This window comes from Punica granatum, chromosome 3 (assembly GCF_007655135.1).
Source record: "Punica granatum isolate Tunisia-2019 chromosome 3, ASM765513v2, whole genome shotgun sequence".
Lineage (NCBI taxonomy): Eukaryota > Viridiplantae > Streptophyta > Magnoliopsida > Myrtales > Lythraceae > Punica > Punica granatum.
Window position 1 is genome coordinate 29803448 of NC_045129.1, and position 27314 is coordinate 29830761.

Here is a 27314-nt window from a genome sequence, read left to right on the forward strand (position 1 = left end):
TTCTAATATGATAAGTAATTGAGCACAACACGTGGTTGAAATGACTAGTAATGCTTTAAAGTCTTATGATCATGAAATAATTGATGATAGAAGGATAAAGAAGCACGTTGAAGCTCAAAAGTACTTTGAAGGAGTTTTGAGATGAAAGGTAGTCAATAATGATAAGATTCATAATCTTAGCAAATTCTATTCCACTTATATTGATTATATGTGGGAAGAAAATGGGTCGAAACCCATTGAACTTCTGGATACTATAGTGCACACTGAAAAAAAAATCTATGTTAGGAATGGTTTTCAAAAATGAAGTATGCCAAATTCATCATCATATGTAATTATTGATGCCATAGAAATAGGATCACAAGTTCTCGAGCTTGACACGAAACATTAGCTTATTTGGATCACATTGACAGGGGTACCATAAGGGGCTCAACTATACATCTAGATGGTTGGGGAGTTCTAAATTGTGTAAACAAGTCGACTAAGAATATAAAGAAGATTATATCTACTAAGATATATGTTGAATTGTTGATGGAAGGTCCGCCAAAAGTAACTCCAATGATGCCACAGGATGGTTGAACTCTAGAGATAGGAGTATCCCGATGGAAAACTTTGTCATAGAATGTGTAAGAATGATATTAAATTGAACTGAGTTGTGAAGAAAGTGCAAGCTAGTTCAGAGGTTCTATAGAACTCTAACCAGCTGAATTGGAGGCTAATTTCCGTCAATATCTGTCAAATATTGCAGTAGAGCCTATGAAATTAATTGATGTTTGTGCTTGATCTAACTCCCTCCCTAACTCTCCTAATTTAAAGGAGTCTGTGAAGTGTGTTGAGACTCTTGACATCAAAATTGGCTTGACAGCTATATTAAGTTTTCCTTATTAGAGATATACTCTAAAGTAGGAAGGAAAATAGTTATAGCATGCAAATGAAGTATTCTAGGCAAATAGAACACATTCATCTACTAGAAAAGATTATACTATATATGGATAAATTGGGAATCAAGACCAAGGAATTAAATCTTGGTGCGTATCGGCCATAACGTCCTTTACATGATATCGATGGTGTTTGTGACCTTTATGGGCCGATATATCAGTCGGAAAGAAAATTCTTGTGCCTCATGGCCGTAATGACCGTTATCTACGTTTCTTGGCTATTATATAAGTAAGAAAGTGACGAAATAAAGTTCATGGAGGGTGGATTTTGCATTTGCAGTCAATTGTGGAATGAGAAAGCGAGATGAATCAATTAACTAAATTTATGGAGAAGAGAGGACGGTAAAGAAGCAAAATAAAGTTTCTAGTCGCTAAACCCTCGACGCTGTTACGTAATGCCGAGATTGACCGAAATTGTTGTAACTGCGACGTGACTGTTATGCAACCTGCAGCTGCAATTCCAATGCTTGATCGAGACGACTTATTTGTTCTCACTTCTAGATGAATCCTTTGAATCATCTACTTGTATCTCATCCGCTTTTTATTGCTACAACATAAAAGAACAAGGTCACAATTCAAGAAGTAATAGTGCTTCTTCAGAATATAAAGCAACGGAATAGGAAGGAAAAGGGGGCAACAAAGTAGATGGTGGAGGTGGCATAGACTGCTAAGGGAGCTGATCCACCCCTATCTTCATAGCTGATTTAGAATATGAGAGAGGCTTTAGTTGGCTTCTTAAAAAAAGAACTAGTGTCTCTACCCGCAACGTCAAGTTGTGTGCATGTGTAGTGTACTAGAGTCGAGAGTTCAGGAAGGGATGTTATAAGAGGTTGTAAATAGGATGTTTTCAAAATCGATTTTTTTTTTCGCAACACTTTGGCTTGAGCATAATATTATCGCTCATGCATGACAGTGGCGTGGCCATTTTTGTATTGGAAAGACATGGTCAATGTAGTCATCATGAAATAAGACATACAATGATTCTGTAATATTAGTTTCTACTTTTTTCTATGATTCAAAATCTTGCTAGTAATGGACCTTAATTGGTCCAATACTGGAAAGTTTAATATGGTGAGAGATAAAAGGAAGGCTAGCAATTGAAAGTCTTGTAAATTTGTTGGGAATATCATATTTCAGGGAATGCTTAAAGATGTTGAGCTGCAAGATCGTCCCTGAATAGGAAAGTTCTTCACTTGGAATAATAAGAAAGTTCGATGTCTATATATATAGTTACGAAGCTTGGTAGCGAGTGGTATTCGGGCAAGCACTTCGTGTGGCTCTATGGTGTTTCTTGTCATTTGATTTCAAATCATTGTCCCCACTGCCAAGTCTCCCCTGCTCTCTTCCATTCGATTCTATGGTGTGTGAGGGTGCAATTGACGGTAAAAAAAATAAATAAATAATGGCAAAAATTTTGAATATTAAAAAAATCTGCGAAAAAAGCAGCATAAAGGTTTTTAGCAGAGGGCGCAGTAGAAGATTGGGGCTCCCCCTCCTACCATCGCCCCCTAGTGGAGGTCATCGGAGACCTCCCGCACCTTTGGCAACCTCCATTCGAGGGGTGGTGGCTGGACGGGAGCCCCCACCGACCCGTCGACTACCCTTCCCCCAATCTTGTTATGAATTTCTTTTTTTCAAACTCTTTCTTTAATTTCATATTCTTTTAAATTTTCAAAGAAAAAATATTAAATTTACACGCGGTGCCCAGTCAGCGATCATATCAATAAAAATTGGAGGTAATGTGTCCTATTTTATTTATAAAAAAAAAAAAAAGAAGAGTGTTGCTGTCCATCTTCAAAAGCATAAGAGTATCCTTGGAATTTACCTTAATAAAACTTGCTCTAGAAGGATACAATAAGCGACTACCACCAACACGTTCGAGACTCAATTAGCATCATTAATACCCATTTATCTTTTTGTTGATATGTAACCGATACTTCCTCTGTCCACTTGGGGAAGGTAGATCATTTTTTGTTGAATAGGGGAAGGTATCATTATATGATTATAAAGAGTTTCTCGTTAATAATGGTCTGAAATTTATTGGGACTTCAACGTACGTTAATTTCAGTTTATCTATCTCAAAAAAGTGGTTTAAACTCAATGTTGTATTTGATACTTTCTTTCGGTAAATTTTCTAACTACGGAGTTACACCTAAATATTGATGTTCAACTTGGGAAATGAAAAGTGCAACCGGCTTTTTCTGGTACTTTTGGCCATTAAACTTTTGTCCCTTGGGAAATGGTGGCCTAGCATGCATGAATAAAGGAGAGTCCTACATTTGATTATCATTCGCAAAACTTCCGCGCCCTTCACTTTCCCATCCTCTATCTCCTACTGGCCCTTAAACTTTCCTTGTAACATTTTCCTCGTCAAGTACAATTTGACTTCCTAGGTCCTATTTTTCCTTTTGCGGTCAGGACGCTATGGAAACAACGAAATAAATTTGTTTTCGACAAGAGGTCACTATGCAACCAGCCCCATAGAGTATACTTGGAACTTGCGGCTAAATGTTATGCATCCATTTACATGAAGAACTCTCTGCAGGAACTAGCCATACGAGTGCAGTGGATCCCTCCCCCAAATGGGTGGGCTAAGTTGAACTCTGATGGGTCTGCTGACAACTCCTCTGGTAAAGCTGCGGGGCTGGTAGTGTTCTTCGGAGCCATTTGGGAGGTTGGCTTTAGGGTTTTGTTTCACTATCTGGGAACCACAGATAGCCTTACAGTTGAATGTTGGGGGCACTACGAAATGGTCTACAAATGGCTTTGGCATTGGGCATCCGCTCTCTAGTCGTGGAGTTGGATGCCGAGGTTGTGGTCAATCTCTTCCTAGAAAACTCTTTCGTTAATCCCTTACTTATGGCAATTATTTCGGATTGTAGGATCCTAGCACAGCACTTTGTGAACTTCAGGATCTATCATGCATACAGAGAAGCCAACACTGTTGCTGACTTCCTAGCTCGGATTGTTCGGGAGGAGTCGTATCATGGATGTCGTCTATTTTGATATCCCGCCTGCTGGGGCTCTAGATTTTATTTTGTTAGATCAAATGGGTGCAATCAGTACCTGTACGATATGTATTGATCGAGATGTTTCAGCAAACTCTAGATAATTATTAATATATTTTCCTGCTTCACCAAAAAAAAAAAAAAAAAAAAAAAAAAGAGAAGAAAAGGCAGTAAGTTAATGCAATTTGCCAATTACCATCTTTTTCACATGAAAATTATGGAAATGTACGACGGAGCATCCCCGTTAAAAATTCACAAGGTCAAAGAATAGAAGGGAAAGAAAAACCAAAAAAATAAAAAATAAAAGCTTCACAAAAAGAGAAAATGCCTCTCTGTGATCCGAAGAATTCTCAGTCTATGCTCCATTCTCTTCACCCTTCCCCTTCTCAACACCACAACTTGTCCAAATACTAAGCAAGCCCAAACCCGCCATTGATGACAGACAAAGCTTCTTCGTCCAGAGAGGGACTTGACAAATCTTTTGGCCCCTAAAAAGTTATGAACAAATTATAATGAACACAATCATCGGCAAAACCACCTTATTGTCCCCCCGACAACATGCGACTTGTGAATTTCAGAACCAACACCATCCTCCCCTGGACTTTCCTCACCATCACCGTGCTCTACATCCTCTACTCCTCCAACCTTCTCCTCCGACACAACCCGAACCCCGACCTCTCGTCGTCCTTGTCTTCCTCCTCTTCCTCCCTGAAGTCTTCCGAGAACATCTCCATGGAAGAGAACCTCGGGATGACGACATCGGCTGCCTGCAACATATCCTCCGCCCAGAAGGTGCTCAAGGAAGATGAGGAGGAGGATGAGCGCGCAGTTGCTGAGGACCAGCAGGGTATGAGCAGCTCCGTCGCCTGTGTTCGGCCCCAGGACTCCAACACAGAGCTGAAGCATATTGTGTTCGGGATCGCGGCGTCTGGGAACCTTTGGCAGAAGAGGAAGGAGTATATAAAGCTGTGGTGGCGACCTAAGGAGACACGCGGAGTCGTGTGGCTAGATAGAAAGGTGAGCCTTTCGGCTTTCGATTTCCATTCCGCGTAATATGTCGGGTGAAAATCAGCTGTAGGTTAATGAACTAGCCAGAAAGCGTTCATTTGGAATTGAGATCATGTTCGAATTGACTCATGCAGGTGAGGACATACAGACACGAACAGCTGCCGGAGATCCGGATCTCCGGTTCCACATCGAAGTTCAAGTACTCAAACAGGCAGGGCCACCGATCGGCGCTGAGGATCTCAAGGGTCGTGTCAGAGACCCTGAGCATGGGGCACAAAGACGTGAGGTGGTTCGTGATGGGGGACGATGACACAGTCTTCATGGTCGAGAATGTGGTGCGGGTTCTACAAAAGTACGACCACCGCCAATTCTACTACATCGGGAGCTCCTCGGAGAGCCATGTCCAGAACATATACTTCTCGTACGCAATGGCATATGGGGGAGGAGGTTTTGCGATCAGCTACCCACTGGCGGTGGAACTGGCCAAGATGCAGGACAGGTGCATTCAGCGGTATCCCGGGCTGTATGGCAGCGATGATAGGATGCAGGCTTGTATGGCCGAGCTCGGAGTCCCACTCACTCGTGAACTTGGGTTTCACCAGGTAACTAAGTAGGTGAAAATCGGGAAACAAAACGTGTACTGAGAAGTCATTGCCAAAGAAATTATTTATCGAGGATCAGTTTAAATTGCTAGTCCGTCACATAAGAGAAGGCTATTATTCAACATTGACAGCTTAAGTGGAAACAATTCTGATCAACAAGAACTCAATATGTTCGTGTTTTGCAGTATGATGTGTATGGAGATCTCCTAGGCCTGCTGGCGGCCCATCCTGTGACGCCTCTCGTGTCGATCCACCACCTCGATGTGGTGGAACCCATCTTCCCTACCATGACCCGTGTCAAGGCCATCAGCCACCTCTTTGACTCCGTCAACCTCGACTCCGCCAGCATCATGCAGCAGTCCATCTGCTACCACGCCAAGCGCTACTGGTCCATCTCTGTCTCGTGGGGCTATGTGGTTCAGATCATAAGGGGGGTGATCTCGCCCCGCGAGCTCGAGATGCCCACAAGGACGTTCCTCAACTGGTACCGGCGGGCTGATTACACAGCATACGCATTCAACACGAGGCCTGTGATGAAGCACCCATGCCAAAAGCCCTTTGTGTTCTACATGAGCGCATCGAGGTACGACCGTGCAAAGAAGCAGACTGTCGGGATCTACAGCCGGAGGAAGGGGGTGGCCCACCCCTACTGCCGATGGAGGATGGCCTCTCCCAGTAATATCGAAACCATTGTGGTCCTCAAGAGACCCGATCCTCTCCGCTGGCAAAAGGTAATTTGGAGTTGCCTAATAACTGTAATTTCGGTCTCTACTCTTACTATTATTGAATTTGTTGAAAGGTCACTGTGGAACAAAAAATCATCGTCTATTCATCAATCATCAGAAATAACTGTTTTTACATGCAATAGACTTCTTCGAACGATGACTGAAAACCTATTACAAACTTCCTGATGCAGTCGCCGAGGAGGGATTGCTGCAGAGTTCTCCCGTCTCGTAAGAACTCAGTCATGTACATATCGCTTGGAAACTGCCGAGCAGGTGAAGTCGCCGAGTTGTAGGCAAAGCAGCATCGCAGAAGTGTTAGATCTATTCTTTCATTCTTCTTTGCTCCAGTCCTCAACGAAGATCTCACGACAAGATTGTGGAAGCAATTTGGAGCAATGAACCCGGGATGAATAGAACCCTTCTGGTTTTTGGTCTAGTATGCTGCAGAAACCCAATACAAGATATCAATCCCTGCTTTCTTCCCTGTATTACTCGGCAAGTTCGTTCCGTATATTTCTGTCACTGAACTGACAGTCTGACAGAGAAAACATTCTTTTCTATATGTGAGATAGGAGAATTGTAGTCGCTATAATCTGCAGATCAATCATCGATTCTTGTTTTTCTTTTCTTTTCTGCTCAATTAGAAACCGAGTAAATACAAAGAGTTAAAATCGATTCCTCGGATGCCTTTCTTAGTGAAAGAAGAGCTGATTTTTTTAAGAAATGTTACGCACTGAGCACTTCTGTTACACTGCTTCTCTCGACGTTCCAAGAATTCGATGTCAGGGAAGAGGTGCTGCCAGAGCCAGTATAGTGAGATTGATCCGGCTTTCATCTAGCCCATGTAGAATCTCAACGCGATCTCCTGAAACGATCTTGTCGTCCTTCATTGCCACATTAGCTGTCATTTGAAAGGAAAAAGAAGTCAGCAGTAAAAAAAAGGAATCGACATTGTATGAATCATTTGTAGATCCTTCAAGATCTTTTCTTGTTACCAATAGATGCTTCCTTTTCATTGTTGCTCGAGAAATTCCAAGACTTCGAAGCTGTGGGAGAATTTGCCCACTCCATTACAATGTGATCACCTCGATCATTATTCTTGAATTCACCTGGGATCATGATATGTTCTATTGATACAATCCTCCCGTCTTTCCTCACCAATGTCACTGTCGATGAGAGAAGCAAAACAACGGTTAACGGATAATTATTTCCAGTAGGTATGGTGAATCAAAATCCTTCTTTTCCGAAAAATTCATAGGAGCAACAAAAAAGTCCCGAAAGAAATGATTCGTGAAGGTAAGAAGATAAGATTCCTCATGCAACTGGACGTTACAGAACCCGATTCTACTGAACCAAGAACTGGAGAATCACCTGGGTAAGAGAACCACCAGAGAATGAGGAAACAGAGGATCACGATTACAGGAATCGCATGGACCCATTTCTTGTGCAATCGAGACATCCCAGTCTCTTTCTTGTCAGGATTGAGGCGCTGCTGGTAGACTGGTAGAATATGGCCGTCATCTTCACCGTCTATTCTTCTTCTTGGGGTAGGATGGGCGATCGCTCGAGACCAAGGCAGTCGTGCTGTATCGATGGCATAGCCTTCTTCGATATCCCAAGATGAAGAACTCCCGGGCCACCGTTGCATTTTTTAGAAAGGGAGAAGAAGAGAAGGAATTTGGTGAAGATTACGAAAAGAATTGGATTTGATCCGTCAAGTCTATCTTCTGGTCAGGTGGTTAAGTTTGCTTTCATGGTCAGTCTGGTTTAGGCTTCATAGATAGTTGGAGGGATTGATTTTGGCGGGAAAATTCATATGCATGCCGAGCACGTGACCAATAATCACTTTCTTTTTTTATTAATAAAAAAATATAAATTTTTCACATTTTAGCAATTTTAGTACGAACCTTTTTTCATTACCCTAAAAATTCATAAACTTTCGATTTGATGACAGTTGTAATACGACGTCAAATTTTTCATTTATTTGAACGGAATCGAGGTCACAAAGGGCGTCGGGGACTTCAATCGGGGGGTGATGGTCGGAATCGTGGCTACACCCCGCCGGAACGAGGAGAATCCCCAATGCGAGGGTTCTCCCGATTCCGGGGGTGGAGGCTTAGATTCCGACCACCACCCCCGATTTGGGTCGCCAGCGCCATCCCTCGATTAGGTCTGTCAGCATTCTATGTGGCCTTTATTCCATCCAAATTAAGAGAAAATTTATCGTTGTGTTAAAATTGTTATTAAATCAAAAGTTTATACATTTTAAGTAAGAAAAAAAATTCAATACTAGAATTATTAAAATGTGAAAAGTTAGTATTTTTTTTGTTATTAACCCCTTTTTTGTCGTTTTTTCTTTTCTTGAAGAATATTGTTAATAATGTCACAGATCGATGCAAATGTAATGATAAGGAGAAGGGATTAGTTTACGGAAACCATGATATCCAACAATCACGATAACATTGCTAACAAATTATATCAAGTCATAAGGCAGTGGAAGCGATACTCGCGGCATTCCAGTGAAGAGCCGAGTAGACTCGAGAATTTTTCCGAAATAAGAGAGTTTGTAGAGCTCAAGAGAGGCACAAAAAAGTAACACCAATGGTGCAAAAGAATATGGATCTACTAATATAGGAGTCCGTTTCCTACAAAGGCATCCGAACCAAAACTCGGCTTAATGTGTGCAGAAGGGTGAGAGGATAAAGGGAAGAATTCCTGTACATGGAACGGCAGAGGAGGGAGCACTGCCTGTTACCTCAGAAACTGGAAAACCGATATGCAGGCATTTCCCGTATAAGAAACGGACGAATTTGCATTCACTCTAATCTCCTTATTTTCAGCTTAATCTTCTGCACCTATTCGCTGCTCGTGCTTACTCTGCCCCCTGTTTCCTTTGTTGTAGCTCTAGGAGAACTTATTCGAGAACTCCCGGAGGAATGGACACTAGGTTCGTAATTCTGTGAAGAGAGGTAGTTTAGTGCCGTGACTACATCAGATATAGCAGGCCTCATATTGGGCTGCTCCTGAACGCACATTGCAGCTATTGCGAGAGCTTGGTAGAGGCCCCTGACGGGGTACTGCCCTTGAAGCATTGGGTCCACCATAAGCGAGAATTTCTTTCTATCTCTAAACAGAGGCCGCGCCTGCAAGATATGCATATAGGAGAAGTTCAGCAACTAGGCATAGAACATTTAACCATTAAAATTAATGAAAGATTGCAAAAGATTTAGAAGTTTTATATGGAAAATCAGTTCCAGTCGTCATGAAGTTCACGCGCCTTGATTATGTTCAAGGCCCTCAAACATTAATGCGCTGAGACACAGTTTAGGGAAATGCCCCATGCAAACTTGGCCCAATCAAGAAGTTTCGGTTTTTCTTTAACTGCACGATACAGCTTGTAGGAAACATCATGGAGTCAAAAGAAAGAGGAAGATATGAAATCACTCATCATAATGTTCTTACCTACCCTATTAGTGTTCAAGTTCCATATAACAACTCAGGCAAAATAGCAAAATGAAATAATCATAACTGCGACAAGGCAGAGAGTAGTTTATGAATCCAGAATGAGTCTGAGTATGTCAGAAGCACCAACACGTCACCTCAAAGGGAATGGCACCTCCAGGAAGTTCTCTGACCTATTTCAAGCGTTTTGCAGGGGAAAGTCATCCCAAGAGTTGGGATCAAAATGAAGAATTAATGCTGCGTTTAGTTTCAAAATAGGATTTTAAAATCAGATTTTGATTTTGAAAAAGAGTGGTATAAATGGAGCTCACCCTTTGACTTTGTATGAGTTATTTTGTTTTGTATGGGACCCACCATTTGACTTTCTATAAGTTATTTTGTTTTGTTGTTGATAGAATTAAGTTAAAATGAAACCAAACAAGCCAAGCCAAACCTTTTGTAAGGATCCAGATTTGCTAATTAGTTTCCAACCATAAGAAGACCAAAATGCCATAGAATGCAATTCGAGCTAAATTATGCTGACTATACCGGAACAAAACAAAACTAAATTAACAGGGTTATGTTGATATGCTCACCCAAGCAACTAAGTATTGCTCCTTCCGTTCTTTAAGAGGATCATATGCTTTTCTTCCTGAAATGAGCTCCAGAAGAACAACACCGAAGCTGTATATGTCTGACTTGAAAGTCAACTGTCCAGTCATGGCGTAGTCGGGCGCACAGTACCCATAAGTCCCCATAACTCTAGTAGAAACATGTGTCTGGTCTCCACTTGGGCCCACCTTCGCCAAGCCAAAATCAGACAGCTTGGGATGATACCCTTCGCCCAATAGAATGTTTGAGCATTTTAGGTCACGATATATAATAGGTGGCTTCATTTTGTTGTGTAGATACTCCAGGCCTCTAGCTGCACCAGCTGCTATTTTCATCCTTGAATTCCAGTCAAGTGCTTTCCTGTTACGCGGAAGGTCTGTCAGAAAGAGACACGGAAACAGTTCATTTCATTTATTAGTTGACAAGAACAAACGAAACCCGTAAAATGATCTGCTAATAAAGACAGAAGCAAATACACTGTGATAACGAGATTCTTCACCATGTAAATGGGTTTCTAGAGATCCCAACGGCATGTATTCATAAACTAATAGCCTCTGATCTCTCTCAGCACAGAAGCCAATCAGTTTAACAAGGTTTGGATGATCTACGAGACTAAGCATCGCCACTTCGACGACAAACTCCTTTGTGCCCTGAAGGCCATTACGATCGAGCTGCTTGATAGCTACAACCTGCAACAAATCCGAGCCAAATATGTCATATCCTAGATGCATTCCTCTCAATTCGGGTCGAAATTTAGGAGACAACTCCACGCAATACAATACCTGATTCATTTTTTCCAAATGCCCCTTGTACACTTTCCCAAAACCGCCCTCACCCAAAAAGCAATCGGACCTGAAATTCCCAGTCGCAGCCGTGAGCTCATCGAAAGTGAACGTCTGCGCCTGCTTCCCAACAGGCTTCCCATCCTTATAGATATCCTTCAATTCCAATTCATTGGTATCCAAATAAACCTGCTTGTCCTTAGGGACCTCTTCCTTCAACTCCGGCTGCTTCACCTTACCAGAAGGGTCGGACTTCTCTTTCTCTATCAATAACAAGCACAGGCATCACATAAAAATCAAGAATCTCAATTAATCGACAGAGTGACCTAGACAAGTAGAAAAACGCAGCCCAGGGCGGCGCTCAAACAAGAAAAACAGGGGATCGTCGGCCCAGCTGAACAATGCCATCTGGGGTTACGCCAAAGCCTTAGAATTGATCTGAAAAATTCGTGCTTGCAGACCAAAATGCTGAGAATTCCCCAATGCGGGCGGAAACGCGAATGGGGTTGTTAAGGCAAAATCTACCTGAATCAGGTCGACTCTCCGCCGCGGTTGGCTTCTCCTTGTTGGGCTTATTTCTCGTGTTCTTGTCGGTGGGTTCCGTGCCAGATGCCCCAGTGCAGGTGAAACAACCCATAACAATGGCGGATCCTCCCTCTCCCTCTCACCCCTTCTCGCCCCACCCACCTACTCCCTCAGTCTCTGTACACAGGGAGGGAAGAGAGTTGCCGAGCTTGACCGACCGCAAAGGAGAAAATGCAGAGAATTTAGAGAGAGATATGGGGAAGAGAGGATTACGAAAACGAAGCGCGAGGGAGACAGAGAGTGTCCAACTTTTGTTTATGTTTGGTTTTCGAGCTATTAGGAGGGGGGGCTGGCTGGCTAGCCTTGTCTTCCCTCTGTGGTTTGCTTTTGTATTTCCGGGGGGGGCTTGTTTTCAGTGTTTCTTGGGAAGAGAGTTGGGTGATCTTCCCCCAATAGAGAGATGCCACGTGGAACCGAGTATCGCGCTGTATCTTCCGAGGTTTGGTCACCACCAAGCGTCCCCCTCTAACGAGTTGATTAGACCACGCGATTAGTTATTAATTAGTATAGTTCATCATTATTATTCTCTTACCGTCCAACCAATACGTTATTTTTCCTTCATCCAAACAGGAATAGCTAATGAGTTGGGTAATATTTATCCAGATATCCGAACTAATAGTTTTAACTATTAAAAATATTAATGCTGCGTTTGGTTTCAAAGTAGAATTTTAAAATCAGATTTTGATTTTGAAAAAGAGTGATATAAATGGGTCCACCCTTTGACTTTGTATAAGTTATTTTATTTTGTTGTTAGTAGAATTAAGTTAATGTGAAATTTTAAAATTCTACTTTGAAACCAAACAAGCATTAATTTATCTATTCAGGAAGTATAATATTTTCAGATATAAAATAGGATCGATTGATTAAGTTACTTGCTATCTTATGATTTTTCAATATTTGATTTAAATTTTATATTGATATTTTAAGATAATTTATTTCTCCTACTTGGGTCGTTGAGACAAATTATTCTATGTATTTAATGAGGCAAACAGAATAATAAACGGTTGCCTTGATTTTGGTGACCACCACGTATATTCTCGATATCTCTACTCTCTTCTCCTTATCTTATCTTATGTTTAAATGATTTATTTCATGTACTAGATTCATAACCCTCTTATGTAATAGGTAAAAATTATTTTAACTTTTTTTAAGCGTGAATTATATGAATTGCCAGTTGAATATTCTTACAATATATTCAATACTTATATAACCTAAACATCATTGTTAGGGAAATATTGATATGAAGATATGGATATTGGCACTATTATATTGTATCTCAACGAGATTGCATAGAAAGCGCACAAAACAATTTCTTCTTTATTTGCTTCTATACTTCTGGCCAAGTTGAGTACTCAATTGTTGTGCTTGAACTCACATCCGAGTCACTCTCTTACACTGCCAAGAAAAAAAAAAAGCATTACCTATTTATTTCTTTCTTATGCCAATCACCTCCATTAATGAAAGCTAAACTGATGCAATAAAAAGTGATCAAATTGCAAAGATATGAGTCAACGCAAACTAAGTTCTCAATGAGCAAACTTTACGTGCAACGTAGATTCGAATTTCACTCAAAAACACCTCATAACTCAAGACAAGTCGATATCATGTATCAAAATTAATTTCAACTTGTATAAGATAATATAAACTTACAAGATAGAAACGGCTTATGATCTAAAAATAAGTATTATTTTAAATTATAAATTCTTATATTTATAAAAGAGCTCCTCACCAATTACAAAGATGTCAATTTGTAATCTTATCAAAATCAAAATTCAAAACTATTTATAATATGCAAGTTATATGAAGATTTTTACGGACACAAAAATTAAAAGTGAAATTAAAATAAAATAAAATCAATCATTTTCTCTCTCTTTTGTTTTTTATGACAATGGAAGCGGTCACAATCGAATTTAAATTCGCCATATTGGGTTTATATCTAAAACTTTCCCAAGGATTCACTGTGTCTTGTCAACGGCAACGAAGCTTCCTCACACAACTGGCAAATCAAAGAGCCACATTGCTTTTCTCTTGGCAACATTGTCTAGTACAGTAACGGGACATCCCTCGTGACGTGGCAAGCGGTGGTTGGCTAGCAGCATCGCCGCCAGAGGACCCGTACGCAGCATATCTTTGTCCCGTCCCCAGGAAGGGGGTTTTGTCCTGTATCACCCACCCGTGACGAACGATCTGGAGACCAATCATCAGCCGTCAGATCATGAAAGAATTATATTTTTAAAAATGGGAAGAAAAGCTGTCGCGTCGGGAGGTCAAATTTTTCCCCAAAAAGTACGTGACGTGGGAGCCACCACCGACGCCGTTCCCCCGTTCCGCCACTTCTTCTTCTCACTATCCCCACCCAACTGTCACCCATTCGATGACGCGCCTGTGGTTCGGTGCTTCATTTCGACCGAACTTCGTTTTCGCCTCTGGTGGTCAAAAATCTTTGGCGAGCTCTGCCTTTTTCACCTCCTTCCTTTTGTCTTTTCCTTCTCCGAGGAATGGAGCTTTGAAAATTTACTATCATTTTCTTATATATGTACTACAAGAATTTGAAGAATGCGATCCCATTACTCTACCCAAAAACAAAAAAAAACAAAAAGAATGCGATCACATTATGATCGGAATTAAATGTCATTTCATATCTAGAAATTCAATCTCCGTTCGATTTTGGAGGGTAGGCAACTTCTAAGTTACCCGACGATTGGGATATCAATCTTTAATAAAATATCGACAGTGATGACTCCGACGGTGGCTGCCACTCCAGCAAGCACCCACCCCCACTAAGGTTGGGGTGGTGGGCTATTTTTATTTTTTGAATTTTTCTTGAAGTTTTGATTTACATTTTTGAAATGTTGGTATTTTAAAAAAATGCTATGCTTTACCTTTTCTTTTTTTAAGATATAGTAAAAAAATAAAAGTTATCAGGAAATTAAGCACGTAAGTTTAAAATTGTTTTGCTTATGACCACTTTTAATTTCAATTAACTTTTCGATTAGGAAAATAATTTTTCAATTTTAGAAAAAATAAAACATAATTTAAAAACACAAACTTGAGAAAATTAGATAATAAAAATAATGAAGATACTCATAAACGACCTAGTGGAGGCGTTGGAGGGCCCTCACCCACCATTACATGGTGATCTAGTAAATATATATATATATTTTTATAAAAAAAATGCATTAAGAACTTAAATCATGTCTGCCACATGATGGTGGCTGTTGCGAGTGTCCACAACACCAATTAGATCAGCATACATAAGATCAAGCAGTCCATCAGGAGGGTGGTCAAAATAAAGTAAGTCTAGAGAAGTATGCAACTAGACATGAGAGCCATGAAGTCCGCAACGGAGTTCGCTTTCACGGTAGCTATGCTTCGTTCGGATCCTCGCAAAGTGTTGCATCAGAGTCCTACAATCAGAGATAATTGGCATTAGTATGAGATTATCATTTGTAAGTCCTAGGGTTAGATCACAAACCCCCTCGGCATCCAACTCTACTTCAAGAGCTTGGATGCCTTTTATCACGTGCAAGAATCAACCCATTCCTTAGTGTCCAGCAGTCGGCCAATAAGCTGTTAGTAATGCCAAGGAATCGACGAAAACCACCAACGCAACCTCCTTGACTGTTGCGAAGTACACCACCAGCACCAGCCATGAAGTCCCAAGCAACTCCTTGGGAGTGCTCACAAGGATTTCTTTGATACTGGCCGGTAGAGGAATTGATATATTCTGTCAAAGTTCCAAGTTCCATTAGGATTAAGGATGTCCTTAACCATGAGTTAGGAGTCGGCCCTAGAGAGAGGGCCTTCAACATAAGATCTGAGGGTTAAGTTTGTCAGTAGCCCAACGGTCCATTTAAAAGTTTTATTTTCGATACATCTCCCACAGCCCATCTTGCACCAAGCATTCACAAATCTGATTGCCCGTTTGCAAGGCCGTTCGATTCAAGGTGACCTAGTAATTTGTTGTAAGAGAAATAAGAGGATATAATCTTGAAATGTCGGGCTTGAACCAAACCACCACCGGGCCTCAGCATCATATTCATGCCTCTACTGGCCACTGCTTGCTCCCTCCATTATCTATATTATTTAATTTTTATTTTTAAAAAATAATGGGAATTAATTGAAAAACGGATGGAATATAGAAGATTTAACACAAAACATAAATTGGTTATAAATAAAATAATTTTGAAATAAATGCTTTAATTTCTAACAGTTTTTTGCTGTATTTAGGAAAGAAGGTACAATATAGACTTTTATTATTTTCGAAATTAGTTCTTTTTTGAATTAAATATATTATATCTACTATTTATATAATGTATTACAATATATATATATATATATATTAATTTGGATCCTAGAAACATGTCATCAGATTTTTCATCAATTTTGCATGGAAAATTGACGGTTGACTAAAATTGAAACGGAAACAAAATATGAGGTTTCTCTGGTAATTTTTTAAAGCATGGATTAGATTTAAAAAAAAAAGTTTTGTATTATATAGCGTAATTCATATACATACATATATATATATATGTATGTATGTATGCAGGTTTATAGACTTATACAGTTGTATGAATATGCTAAGACTATCCGCAGTGGGGGTTTTAACTCGTCTCTCTTGGCTATGTGGCCGGCGCATGTCTCTCTTTGCTGGAATGGAACGATGCCCTCCCTCGTCGCCGCGCCCGTCTCGCTACAGAGAGTCCCAAGAGGGCCAATCATGAGCTGACGACTCATGTCAAAAGCTGTTGCATGCAGCAACTTTTACCTTTTTTCTTTTAAAGAGATTGGCAAAAGAGCCAACTTTGTGGGGCCCCCTGCTCCGGCGACGTAGCATGTTGTGGGCACGCAATTACTTTTCTTTTTTTTTTTAAAAAAAAAGTTTGGGACTTTTAAAACTATCGAAAATCACACTAGAGACCCGATCAGAGATCGACTATTAGAGTTTTGAATCTCCATTTTTCTTAAGAGTGTATGTCATCTATGTAACAAAATAATGCTCTCTTCAAAGACTCATGGAGTCTCTCCCATTGGAGACAGTCTAACTCACCATGAGATAATGAGTGGCTCGATGACACTTTTTTTTCAATTTTTCTTGTGCAATTTACTGCCCAAATTCTATGTTGCGGGCTTATATATGCCTCCGTGCAATTTCTTTTTGGGTTAATTTTTCCCAGAGAATTACCACATTTGCAGTTTTCCTCAAATAAAACCAAACGTTTGAAAATTTACCCAAAAAAAAACTATTCTTAAAAGAAAAGGTTAATTGACTAGAAAAACACCACATTTGTATATCTTCCCAAATTTCTTAAGCCCGTGCAATTTGATTTTCCACAGTTGACTTCTATAAAATGACAAGTGTCCATTTAAAGTGCATTTGGTAAATGAGAATCTATCCACGCTCTTATAAATGTGAATTATTTTTCATGGTACTTACCATATTTCCATGTTTGGTTAGGTCGTGATAATCCAAATTCTCAACTTCATATTCTCATAGGAGTGGCAATGTAGATTCCCACTAAAGAGGTGGCTTAGTGGATTCCCACTTTGGTGGGAATATACATTACCAATAATTAGTTTACAGGTGAACTATCAAACGCACTCTTAATTCTAAATGCTAACACCATCTATTTTTATTTCATACGGTAGCTTTGTAATTAAAAATTTAAAAGTTGCCTTATATATAATACCAATTTCATGAAACTTAAATATAATGCCGATTTCATGAAACAATTAGCACTTATTAGGAAATTGTGTATCCCAATATGTGCACAATGTCCAAAATAACCTTCTAATGTTGCAGTTTTTTTTCGATGTGTACCATGAAATATTCAGATGCCCAAAAAGTCTTAACTAATCTAGTTCGAAGGCAATTGGAGCTCTCACATTTAAGAATTTTCTCCATTCACAATACTCGAATTCGAGACCATACTTAAGGAGAACAAATGTCGAACCACTTGAACCAATCACCGTTGGTAATATTGAAGATTTTTATCTTCTATTTATATCCTTGCAGGTAAATCTTTGAAAGTTCATGTTTTCCTTGAATTTAGAATAGGCGAAAAAGTCTACTGATAAAATGAACACTTTGTCATACCTAACGATTTTGATTCAGAGAATGTGAACCTATTCAGTAATGATAAATTATTGAGTAATAATTTTCTTTTGGATTTTTATACCATACGTCACCGGTGAAAATAGATTTTTCACAAGCGGCTCCTATGATGATGACAAGTGTCCCTTTTAACTCCAAATACTAACACCATCAATCCTTAATTTAAATGGTAACTTTGCTAAAAGGAATTTTTAAAGTTGCCTTAGATATAATATTGATTTCCTAAAGCAATTAGTACTTACTAGGAAATGCACAACCCACAAAAATAACATTGATTTTTCATTCTTCTATACGATTTTGAATAAGAGAAAAAGTTGATTGATAAAATCTCGAACCACCTCTGACTTTTTTGTCACTTTAGTTCTATCATTACCCCTGACGAGGTTTTAATTTTTAATTTTAATATTTTTCTTAATTGAAAAGATTTTTTTTTTTTTAAAGAAAAGTGTTCGGCTGAAGGGAACAATCGAAGAGGGAGGGGGAGCTGGTGGCATTGGCTACCTCAGAGGTGGGGTCGAAGTGGGTCATCCGACACCCCCAACCCCCTAATCGACTCTCCTGGCCCCTGCCTCCATTTTTCCATTTTTCCATTTTTTTTTTTATTTTCAAAAATTGAACTTTTATTTTGAAAAACATCAAATCAATATTCCGTGACAAGTGGCCTTTTCTTATTGACTTCAAAATTCATTTCAGCATCCTTTAAAAGAAAAGGTAACAGGAGGACCAGGGTAGTAAAAATGTGGAAGATTGAGGACAATAATAATAACAAAAAAAGATATTCAGGACAAAAATGGTAAAAATTCTTCTCCCCAAAAAAATAATCAAACGTTATTTCTTCGGAGATGATGCTATAAAAGCTGAGAGCTATGAAGAAACTTCAAGGGTGCGCGATGCGATGGCGCTAGTGAGAAGCTCAGCAGCAGCAGCTGCTCTGAGAGCACTGAACGGATCATGCTCTCTCATTGGTGGGCTGCCTCGGAGCTCCAATGCCTTGCGAATCAGATGCTTCTCCTCCCTCATGTCACCGCCGTCCACGGCGGTGGTGTACGACCAGCACGGTGCTCCCGACGCTGTCACGAGGTTCCCATCCTCAGCCACCGGCTCCGTGCACTATCTCTGTGCTCGTAGGCTGAGTAATCGTCGTTCTGACATTTGACATTCTGTGGCAGAGTGATGGAGATGCCGCCGGTTCCGGTGAAGGAGAGCGACGTCTGCGTTAAAATGCTTGCTTCTCCGATCAATCCCTCTGATGTCAACCGAATTGAAGGTTCGATTTCTATGCGCTTATGATTATTTTAGCTGATAGTTAACTACTTAAAAAACTTTGCATAGCTTCGAGGTTGATTATGAATTTGTGGCTCAGACTTTTAGATTTTGTAGCATCGGCTTTTCTCAGCCGAAACAGCTCGTGCTTAGTCTTCTGATTATAGCGTAGAAGTGACTTTGCATTAAATCTGCTGCACTGAGTTTATAGAGGGATCATGAATTTGTCGTAATTACATTTTTCGTTCCGGTTTTCATCAGATTATGTAGTAAAGGCATTTCTCTTCAAAAATGAGCTTTCATCAGTTGTCAAGATCATTGCAGAATTTCTTTGCGTTTGTCATTCTTAGTTTCCTCCTCGGCTGGATTTAGTCCAAGGTTTGTGAAATTATCATGTCTTCTGCTGTCGGAGTACTATAACTCAGATTCAGCTCTAATATATTATGTTTGCTAGTATGATCATACGTGAGAGCTTTGAGTATGCCTTTGTTCGGGACAAAGTTCATGCATAAAATAGCAGCGATGGGAAATTGGTAGGTGTTTTTGGCAGAAAAACCTCATGCATTTTCCTTGTCAGTTACTTCTACTTTAATTTTCAAAGTGCATGAAGTAAATTAATGAGTTAGAACACCAGTTGTAGAGTACTTTGTCCGTTTGACAGATATTGCCTGTTGCAGTGTTAATGTGTTAGGTACATGATTACATAACACGTCCCAATATCAAATAGTAACTCCTGCACTTATAAATTAATACTCATGGTGAATGGTGAAACTACTACTTTTGTGCTAGGCGTCTATCCTGTGAGGCCAGAAGTGCCAGCTGTGGGAGGATATGAAGGGGTTGGGGAAGTCTACTCGACGGGTGCTGCTGTTAAGGATCTTTCGCCTGGTGATTTGGTCATTCCATCTCCGCCTTCCTCTGGTGCATTTTCTTTTCCTGCAGAATTTTGTTCTCAAGTTTTCACTGATTTTCTTTGGTTTCTAATTCTTCAAAGAAATTTAAAACCTATTTTCATCTCTGAGCTAATCCTTTTGCCACCACTACGAGAGAATAATGTTTCCCTGGAGCTGCTGTCTATTATACATTAATTTATAGCCTGTGTGCATAAAGTTTAAGATCGTGAAATACAGGCTTCCTATTTCCCACCATCAGCGGCTAAAATTATTTTGAAAAGGTTCCTGGTCTCCAAAAACACTAGATTAAAACATACATTGTTCATCATTGCGACATTAACTCTTTAGTTGTGAATTCTGGGTAATTTCATGTGTGACATTAACGCTTATGTTATATTCTAAATAAAAAGTCTTACATGATTCCTTATGTTTAGGGATGTGGCAGACGTATGTAGTTAAAGACCAGAGCATGTGGCATAAAATTGATAAGGATTCGCCGATAGAATATGCAGCCACAATTACAGTCAATCCTTTGACTGCTTTAAGAATGCTCGAAGACTTCGTATCTATGAAAGCAGGTACTCTGCTCTTGCAGGCTATAGTTACATATATATTGTATACACTGATGAATCGTTCCTACTAATTTTCCTCATTAGCTTTGATGAATAGGTGATTCTGTTGTCCAAAATGGGGCTACTAGCATTGTGGGCCAATGCATCATCCAAATTGCTAAGTCCCGTGACATCCGTAGTGTTAATATCATTAGGGACAGGTGATCTGTTAAAACCTTCTGTGTGTAAGTTTGTCAAATTGTTGTTGGTTATATGTAACTCTTTGAAATGAGCATCGTGATAATGACTTTTCTTTGCAGTTTATTGAAGAGACATTAAATAATTTAAATTATATCTTGTTATCATGCTTTTGCTAACTAGAATACATGAGAAATATTTATTTCTTCTTGATTCTCTGATAAAATTTTAATCAGGTGAAAGTATTTGAATTGTAATCTTCCCTTCTCCTGCTAAAGTTGTTATCTTTTTGAGAACTAGGCACTCTTCCTAACATAAATAAGACTTCTTCAAATCCAGATATAGGAAAGGATCGTTAAGTTGTTTCACTAGCGCATATTTAAAGAACAAAAGAGTTGTGTAATGAAATTGATGTGATTCTTTCAGCCAGTCTGGTTTTCCTATACCTTGAAGAATGTCTCTCTCTCATCGCAGAGCTGGTTCCGATGAAGCTAGTGAAATGTTGAAGAAACTCGGTGCTGATGAAGTGTTTACAGAGAGTCAACTAGAAGTGAAGAATGTCAAGAGTTTACTGGTATCATCTGTTAACTTTCTCATCTATTTACTTCATGGCTTGTACTATGAAGTAGAATTTATTTTAAATTGTTGCACATCCATGCACCTAATTCTCTCTCTGTTTCTAGGGAAATGTCTCAGAACCTGCTCTAGGATTTAACTGTGTCGGTGGCAATGCTGCTTCATTGGTTATGAAGTTTTTGAGGTATACTATGCGATCCCTCGGTTTGTGCCAAGCTTCCCTCGCAGGTAAATGAGAAGAGCTTATTTTCTTTTGATTCCAGGCAAGGAGGAGCCATGGTAACATATGGGGGAATGTCCAAAAAACCTATCACTGTATCAACTTCATCCTTCATCTTCAAGGTAACCAGATAGCGATACTCCTTCAATCCTACCTCCTGCAATTACTTTTAGGAAGCCATAGATTAGTAGCTAGATATCAATCCAATATGCAGGACAGGTCTGCTATCATGAATTGCATTTGATGCAAGAGCTTTATAAAGCATGACCACCACTTTGAGCATGATGTAGGTGTAAAACTGGTAAAATGCAATAAAACCAAGGAAAGGAAAAAAGGAAAAGTAAGAGGTTAAAAAATGTAACTGTGAGAAAACAACTTCCAAATTCACAGATCAGTTAGTCTTAGATGTGTGCCTTACACCAAATTTAGAAGGCCAAACTTTCTAGAAGGTAAAATTAATTAAGTTTAATGCATTTATTACTATCACGTGAATGCATTTACGTGTTGCTTTTTCGATTGTCACTATCTTGTTTTGATGCTCAGTGGCACTCATGCTTGCAGGACCTTTCTGCAATTTTCTTTTATAGGAGGTCATAAATTAGTAGTTAGATATCAATCCAATATGCAAGACAGGCCTATTCCTATGAATTGCATTTGATACAAAGAAGCAAAGGGCTTTATAAAGGATGACCATCACTTTAAATATGAACTAGGTGCAAAAAAACTGGTAAAATGAAATAAAACCATATAAAGGATTTAAAAAAAAAACTGGTAAAATGAAGTAAAACCATACAAAGGAATTAAAAAGGAAGGAAAAGGAAGAGAGAGTTTGAGAAAGGTGATTGTGAGAGACAAATTTCAAATTTGAGGGGCCAAACTTCCTAGAAGCTAAGTGCTTGGGAGATGCATGTAACGCTTATTTGATACTGAAGAAAAAAAGAGAGAGCTTCATAGCTATCTTTTTGTTTTCACATTGATGAATGTCATGTGAATATACTTCCATGTTGCTCATTTGATCGTGGCTATCTTGTTTCGATTTTTATTGGCAATCACGGTTGCAGGACCTTTCGCTTAGGGGATTTTGGCTGCAGAAATGGATGGTCTCAGATAAAGCAATAGAGTGCAGGCAAATGATAGATTACCTGCTAGACTTAGCCCAAGAAGGGAAGTTAAAATACGAGTATGTCTTCTAACTAACTTCTTAGCTGGATCTAGGTCCTCTGCTGATGAAGCACAACAGTGGGCCCTAAGATGCCATAATTTCATTTTCTGCTTTCTCCTCTTTGCATGGTAAAAATTCCTCTTATGCTCCCTTTTCCAATTCTTTCAACAAAATCTCGACCCAAACTCTTCCTTCCCCCAGACGTGTTTTTGACTCCTCATTCACCCTCCTTTTGAGTGTTTTCCAAACAGGTTATCTACTATTGAACAGAGTCTGTTAGTTGTGTTTTCCAAAGCTTCAATCTGTTGGAACTTCGTAGTTGAACTTTTTAGTTTGGTTTCGCCAGCTTTGCAAACTGAAGCTAGAAGCTAAGCGGCAGTGGAAGTGCACTAAGGATGAAGTAGATGCAGGGAGCAATACCTGAAAGTTTCTGTATTGTTTCTTATATTTCGAGGCTTTGGCACTATGCAGGATGGAGCTTGTTCCTTTCAGCAATTTCAAGCTCGCACTGGATAAGGCAATGGGAAAATTGGGAAGCCACCCCAAGCAAGTCCTAAAGTTTTAACTCTTGCGCTATGCAAGGACGTAAGGACTGCAAATCGTCACTTGTTAGTCTAAAAGGCTGTTTTTATGTAGATGAGATGAAATACTTGAGATTCTTTCTTGCAGTGATTATGGGAAATTGGGTACGTTTGGTTCGCTGAAATAGAATTGATACATAATGGAATAGATATGAATTAGAATAAACAGGGAATATAATAAAAATTCTGAAAGTGTGTTTGGTTTTAGAGTTAAGTAGAGTTAAGTTTTGATTTTAATTGGGTTGTAATGATTGTGTTGTTGAATTATGAAAAAAAGTGATAAAAAGTAATGATTATATTGTTGAATTGTCGAAATAGTAATGGATAGTTGAAAAAATTTAGTATTAAAAATTGAATTGAATAGTTAAAAAAATTGAAGAAAAGGGAAAAGGTAATAACTGTGTTATTGATTTTTATTGTGTAGTGAGTAGAGTTAAAAGTTAGAATTAAAATTTTATGGTGCATTTGGTTTCAGAGTTAAAGTAAATTTAATTTTGATTGTGGAAAATGACAAATGATTGTGTAGTGTATCGAGTTAAAGTTAAAAGTTAAAATTTTTGACTTGGGAAATGTGTATTTTTGTTGTCTAGTGTTTTGAGTTAAAGTTAAAGTTAAAATTTTTGTTATTTTAACTGCGAAATCAAACGGAGCAAAACATGATTGCAAAACCAAACGGAGTTTGATGAACTTTTATTTGTTTGGTTGGAAAAAATAACAAAACTAAGAATTATAATTTTGAAATTTGGTTAGCTTGAATAAGAAATGGAAGAACAGAAATAGAACGAAAAGACAAAGATGTCATTCATGCCAAATCTAATAGGATTTAATAGGATAAATAGATAACCTTAATGACAATTTTTAATTTTTAAAAAAATTTAAAAAATATTAATTTTTAAATTTTTATTAATAATGAATTAAAAATATTATTTTTATTAATTTTAATTATTAGAAATTACTATTTTAATAAATTAATAAGCATAATTATTTAAATAATTAATAAAAATTTCTTAATAAAAATATAATTAATAAAAAAATTTCTTAATAAAAATATATTTTCTTATAATAAAAAATTACCGTACATGATAATTTAATTATTAATTAAATAATTAACAAAGAATAGTCATTTTTACTTAAAATAATCATTTTACTTTGTAATATAAACTACTATTACAATAAAAATTTGATAAAAAATATTTCAATTATTAAATAAAATTACGAAAATTATTATTTTAAATATTATTAAAAAACCTGTAACGAAACTAAAATTAACCCTACTTAAAATATCTTCGATGCCATAATGATAAATAAATCTGCATAAAAAACCTCCATATAAACATACTTTATACCATAATGAATAATAACCATCTTATCCACCTCCTCCACAAAAAACATATGTTTCACCAAAATGAAAATTAACACTGCTTAGAACAACCACCACAAAAACATATGTTACACCAAAATGATAAATACCCCACTTAAAACATATATTCAATAACGCAACGGCACTAAAATTAACCATAGAATTTTTTATACAAACTTATAACCATGTTTATACCATAACCAATGTTCTACATAATAATAACAATTAATGGTCATGGGCTATAAGTGTACATAACAATTTAGTCATTTCTACATATTTGTATACATTTCAAAAGGTATAATAGCTATACTAATCATACTTCCGACAACACCACCAGCTTGGTACATCGCAATGCTCCATACTTTGAGCAAAACATCCCCTGCAAATTGTACTTTATTCTTCCACCAATAAAAAAGAGCAATGACACCAAACAAATTCCATGACTTCTTCCATTGCACCATTATAACACCACTTAAAAGATAGCTGTCAAAATATAAATACCAAAACAACACGTAATAGATAGCTGTCAAAATATAAATATCAAATCACCTTCACAGCTATTATTATTGCACAAAAGAACCAAACTACTATTTCAGCATTAGAGCAATTTCATTTTTACCTTAAGAGCAAGAGCCCAAGAAAACTCCACGATGAAGTTTAACTTGTAGTCATTCTTTACTGATTTACAAGGAAATCCTGAACCATTTCCAAGTGGTCTTCAGAATCGGTACAAAAAAATAGCAAGATTTCATTCGAAGGGTTTCCGAACTTTCGAATAGCCATGCGCACTTCTGCTGAAGTAAGGCCATCAACACTACGAAGAGTTCCGGAAGTTCAAGGAACTTCTCTTGAACGATGTCAGAGCGAACACTCTTTGAGAGTATCAGGCAAGCTTCTTTCATGTCGGCTGCCATAGTATTCACAGCCTCAGAAATTGTTGAGAAGTCACCTTCATTTTTTTTTCCACTTTCTTCCCGAAGAAGCATTTCGCGGTTCCTCTCTACGTGGCAGATGAGCAAGAGAAACGTTTCCAGATGTGAGGGTATTCGCATTAGCATATTCATTTTGATTTGAAGGATTCATATCAGCTTCTTCGACTGTTTTAGTGAAATCTTCAATCTCCAGCTCTTTGAGAATATCTTCAACAGCTTTAGCATCCTAGCATTTTATGTCGCGGTAATAAATACTTTATCTTCTTATTGTTATATTTATCGTCATGTAGATTTATGATGTTACTAACACTCGATTATTTCTGTTTTCAGAGTGAAACCGCTCCATTTAGACTAAAAAGTTTTTCCCATTTCGGAGAATTATCTTTGATATAATGTGAAGGATCGAGCTACTAAAAAGAATGCTCAAGCTGTTGAAGATATTCTCAAAGAAGTGGAGATTGAAGATTTGATTGGAGCAGTCGAAGAAGCTTATGTGAATCATTCAAATCAAAATGAATCTGCCAATGCAAATACCCTTACATCAGGAGACGTTTCTCGTGCTCATCTGCCACCTAGAGAGGAACCGGGAAGTGCTTCTTCAAGAAGAAAAAGGAAAAAGAATGAAGGTGACTTCTCAACGATTTCTGAGTCCGTGAATACTATGGCAGCCGACATGAAAGATGATTGCCCGATACTCTCAAAGAGTGTTCACTCTGACATCGTTCAAGAGAAGTTCCTTAAACTTCCGAGAGCTCTTCGTAGTGTTGATGGCCTTACTTCAGCAGAACTGCGCATGGCTATTCGAAAGTTCGGAAACCATCCGAATGAAATCCTGCTATATTTTGGTACCGATCTTGAAGACTACTTGGAAATGGTTTAGGATTTCTTTGCAAATCAATAAAGGAGGACCACAAGTTAAACTTCTTCGTGGAGTTTTTTTAGGCTCTTGCTCATAAGGTAAAAATGAAATTGTTCTGATGCTGAAATAGTAGTTTGATTCTTTTGTGCAATAATAATAGATGTGAAGGTGATTTAGCATTTATATTTTGGCAACTATCTGTTGAGTGTTGTTTTGGTATTTATATTTTGGTAGTTATCTTTTGAGTGATGTTATAATGGTGCAATGGAATAAGCCATGAAGTTTGTTTGGTGTCACTGTTCCTTTTTGTTGATGGAAAATTGAAGTACAATTTGTTCAAAGTATGGAGCATTGCAATATACCAGGCTGGTAGTGTTGTCGAAAATATGATTAATATAGCTTTTATACCTTTTAAAATGTATACAAATATGCATAAATGACTAAATTGTTCTGTACAATTATAGCCCATGACCATTAGTTGTTATTATTATGTAAATCATTAGTTATGGTGTAAACATGATTACAAGTTTGTATATAATATTTTATAGTTAATTTTAGTGTCGTTGCATTTTTGAAAATATGTTTTAAGTAGGGTATTTATCATTTTGGTGTAACACATATTTTTGTGAAAGTTGTTCTAAGTAGGGTTAATTTTCATTTTGGTTTAACATATATTTTTTGTGGAGGTTGTGGATAAGATGGTTATTTTTCATTATAGTGTAAGATATGTTTTATGTTGAGGTTTTTTAAGCAGGGTTATTTATCATTATGGCATAAAATATGTTTTATGTAAGGTTATTTTAAGCAAGGTTAATTTTATTTTCGTCGCATATTTTTTCATAATATTTAAAATAATAATTTTCATAATTTTATTTAATAATTGAAATATTTTTTTATTAAATTTGT

The 27314-nt window shown here is 38.1% G+C and overlaps 3 protein-coding genes and 1 long non-coding RNA gene across 5 annotated transcripts; 3 read left to right on the forward strand and 1 right to left on the reverse strand.

Annotated features, from left to right (window-relative positions):
- Nucleotides 1-4170: 4170 nt before the first annotated feature.
- LOC116199214 lies at nucleotides 4171-6906 on the forward strand. Its single transcript, XM_031529498.1, has 4 exons — nucleotides 4171-4960; nucleotides 5086-5553; nucleotides 5739-6284; nucleotides 6470-6906. Exons 1-4 carry the CDS (start codon nucleotides 4502-4504, stop codon nucleotides 6569-6571), a joined length of 1575 nt encoding a protein of 524 aa, XP_031385358.1. The 5' UTR covers nucleotides 4171-4501; the 3' UTR covers nucleotides 6572-6906.
- A 1886-nt stretch (nucleotides 6907-8792) lies between these two features.
- LOC116201837 (probable serine/threonine-protein kinase PBL5) lies at nucleotides 8793-12015 on the reverse strand. The gene is made up of 5 exons (XM_031533262.1): nucleotides 11639-12015; nucleotides 11114-11376; nucleotides 10831-11020; nucleotides 10316-10707; nucleotides 8793-9421 (listed from the first exon to the last, which is right to left on the reverse strand). The coding sequence occupies exons 1-5, from the start codon at nucleotides 11748-11750 to the stop codon at nucleotides 9134-9136; spliced, it is 1245 nt and encodes a 414-aa protein (XP_031389122.1). The 5' UTR covers nucleotides 11751-12015; the 3' UTR covers nucleotides 8793-9133.
- A 6646-nt stretch (nucleotides 12016-18661) lies between these two features.
- Nucleotides 18662-23464, forward strand: LOC116200679 (enoyl-[acyl-carrier-protein] reductase, mitochondrial). 2 transcript variants are annotated; one of them, XM_031531527.1, is made up of 10 exons: nucleotides 18662-18893; nucleotides 18983-19080; nucleotides 19866-19997; nucleotides 20404-20547; nucleotides 20639-20741; nucleotides 21193-21292; nucleotides 21402-21478; nucleotides 21558-21636; nucleotides 22576-22694; nucleotides 23023-23151. In XM_031531527.1, exons 1-10 carry the CDS (start codon nucleotides 18709-18711, stop codon nucleotides 23033-23035), a joined length of 1050 nt encoding a protein of 349 aa, XP_031387387.1. In that variant the 5' UTR covers nucleotides 18662-18708; the 3' UTR covers nucleotides 23036-23151. The 2 variants fall into 2 exon arrangements, with proteins under 2 accessions (XP_031387387.1, XP_031387386.1); XM_031531526.1 differs by having other exon boundaries at nucleotides 18663-18893; nucleotides 23148-23464.
- Nucleotides 23465-24477: 1013 nt separating this feature from the next.
- Nucleotides 24478-26704, forward strand: LOC116200681. Its single transcript, XR_004155718.1, has 2 exons — nucleotides 24478-25793; nucleotides 25880-26704. It is a non-coding gene; the product is annotated as an uncharacterized LOC116200681 (long non-coding RNA).
- The last annotated feature ends 610 nt before the right edge of the window (nucleotides 26705-27314 follow it).

Bases quoted from the DNA above. Each gene is read 5' to 3' on its own strand.
- LOC116199214 (XM_031529498.1), top strand. From the start codon at position 4,502: ATGCGACTTGTGAATTTCAGAACCAACACCATCCTCCCCTGGACTTTC. The intron at 4,961-5,085 runs GTGAGCCTTTCG...TGACTCATGCAG, and splicing joins TCGTGTGGCTAGATAGAAAG to GTGAGGACATACAGACACGA. The intron at 6,285-6,469 runs GTAATTTGGAGT...TTCCTGATGCAG, and splicing joins ATCCTCTCCGCTGGCAAAAG to TCGCCGAGGAGGGATTGCTG.
- LOC116201837 (XM_031533262.1), bottom strand. From the start codon at position 11,750: ATGGGTTGTTTCACCTGCACTGGGGCATCTGGCACGGAACCCACCGAC. The intron at 11,377-11,638 runs GTAGATTTTGCC...TGTTATTGATAG, and splicing joins GGAGAGTCGACCTGATTCAG to AGAAAGAGAAGTCCGACCCT. The intron at 10,708-10,830 runs GTGAAGAATCTC...TCTTTCTGACAG, and splicing joins TCTAGAAACCCATTTACATG to ACCTTCCGCGTAACAGGAAA.
- LOC116200679 (XM_031531526.1), top strand. From the start codon at position 18,709: ATGGCGCTAGTGAGAAGCTCAGCAGCAGCAGCTGCTCTGAGAGCACTG. The intron at 21,293-21,401 runs GTATCATCTGTT...CTCTGTTTCTAG, and splicing joins AGAATGTCAAGAGTTTACTG to GGAAATGTCTCAGAACCTGC. The intron at 21,637-22,575 runs GTAACCAGATAG...TCACGGTTGCAG, and splicing joins CTTCATCCTTCATCTTCAAG to GACCTTTCGCTTAGGGGATT.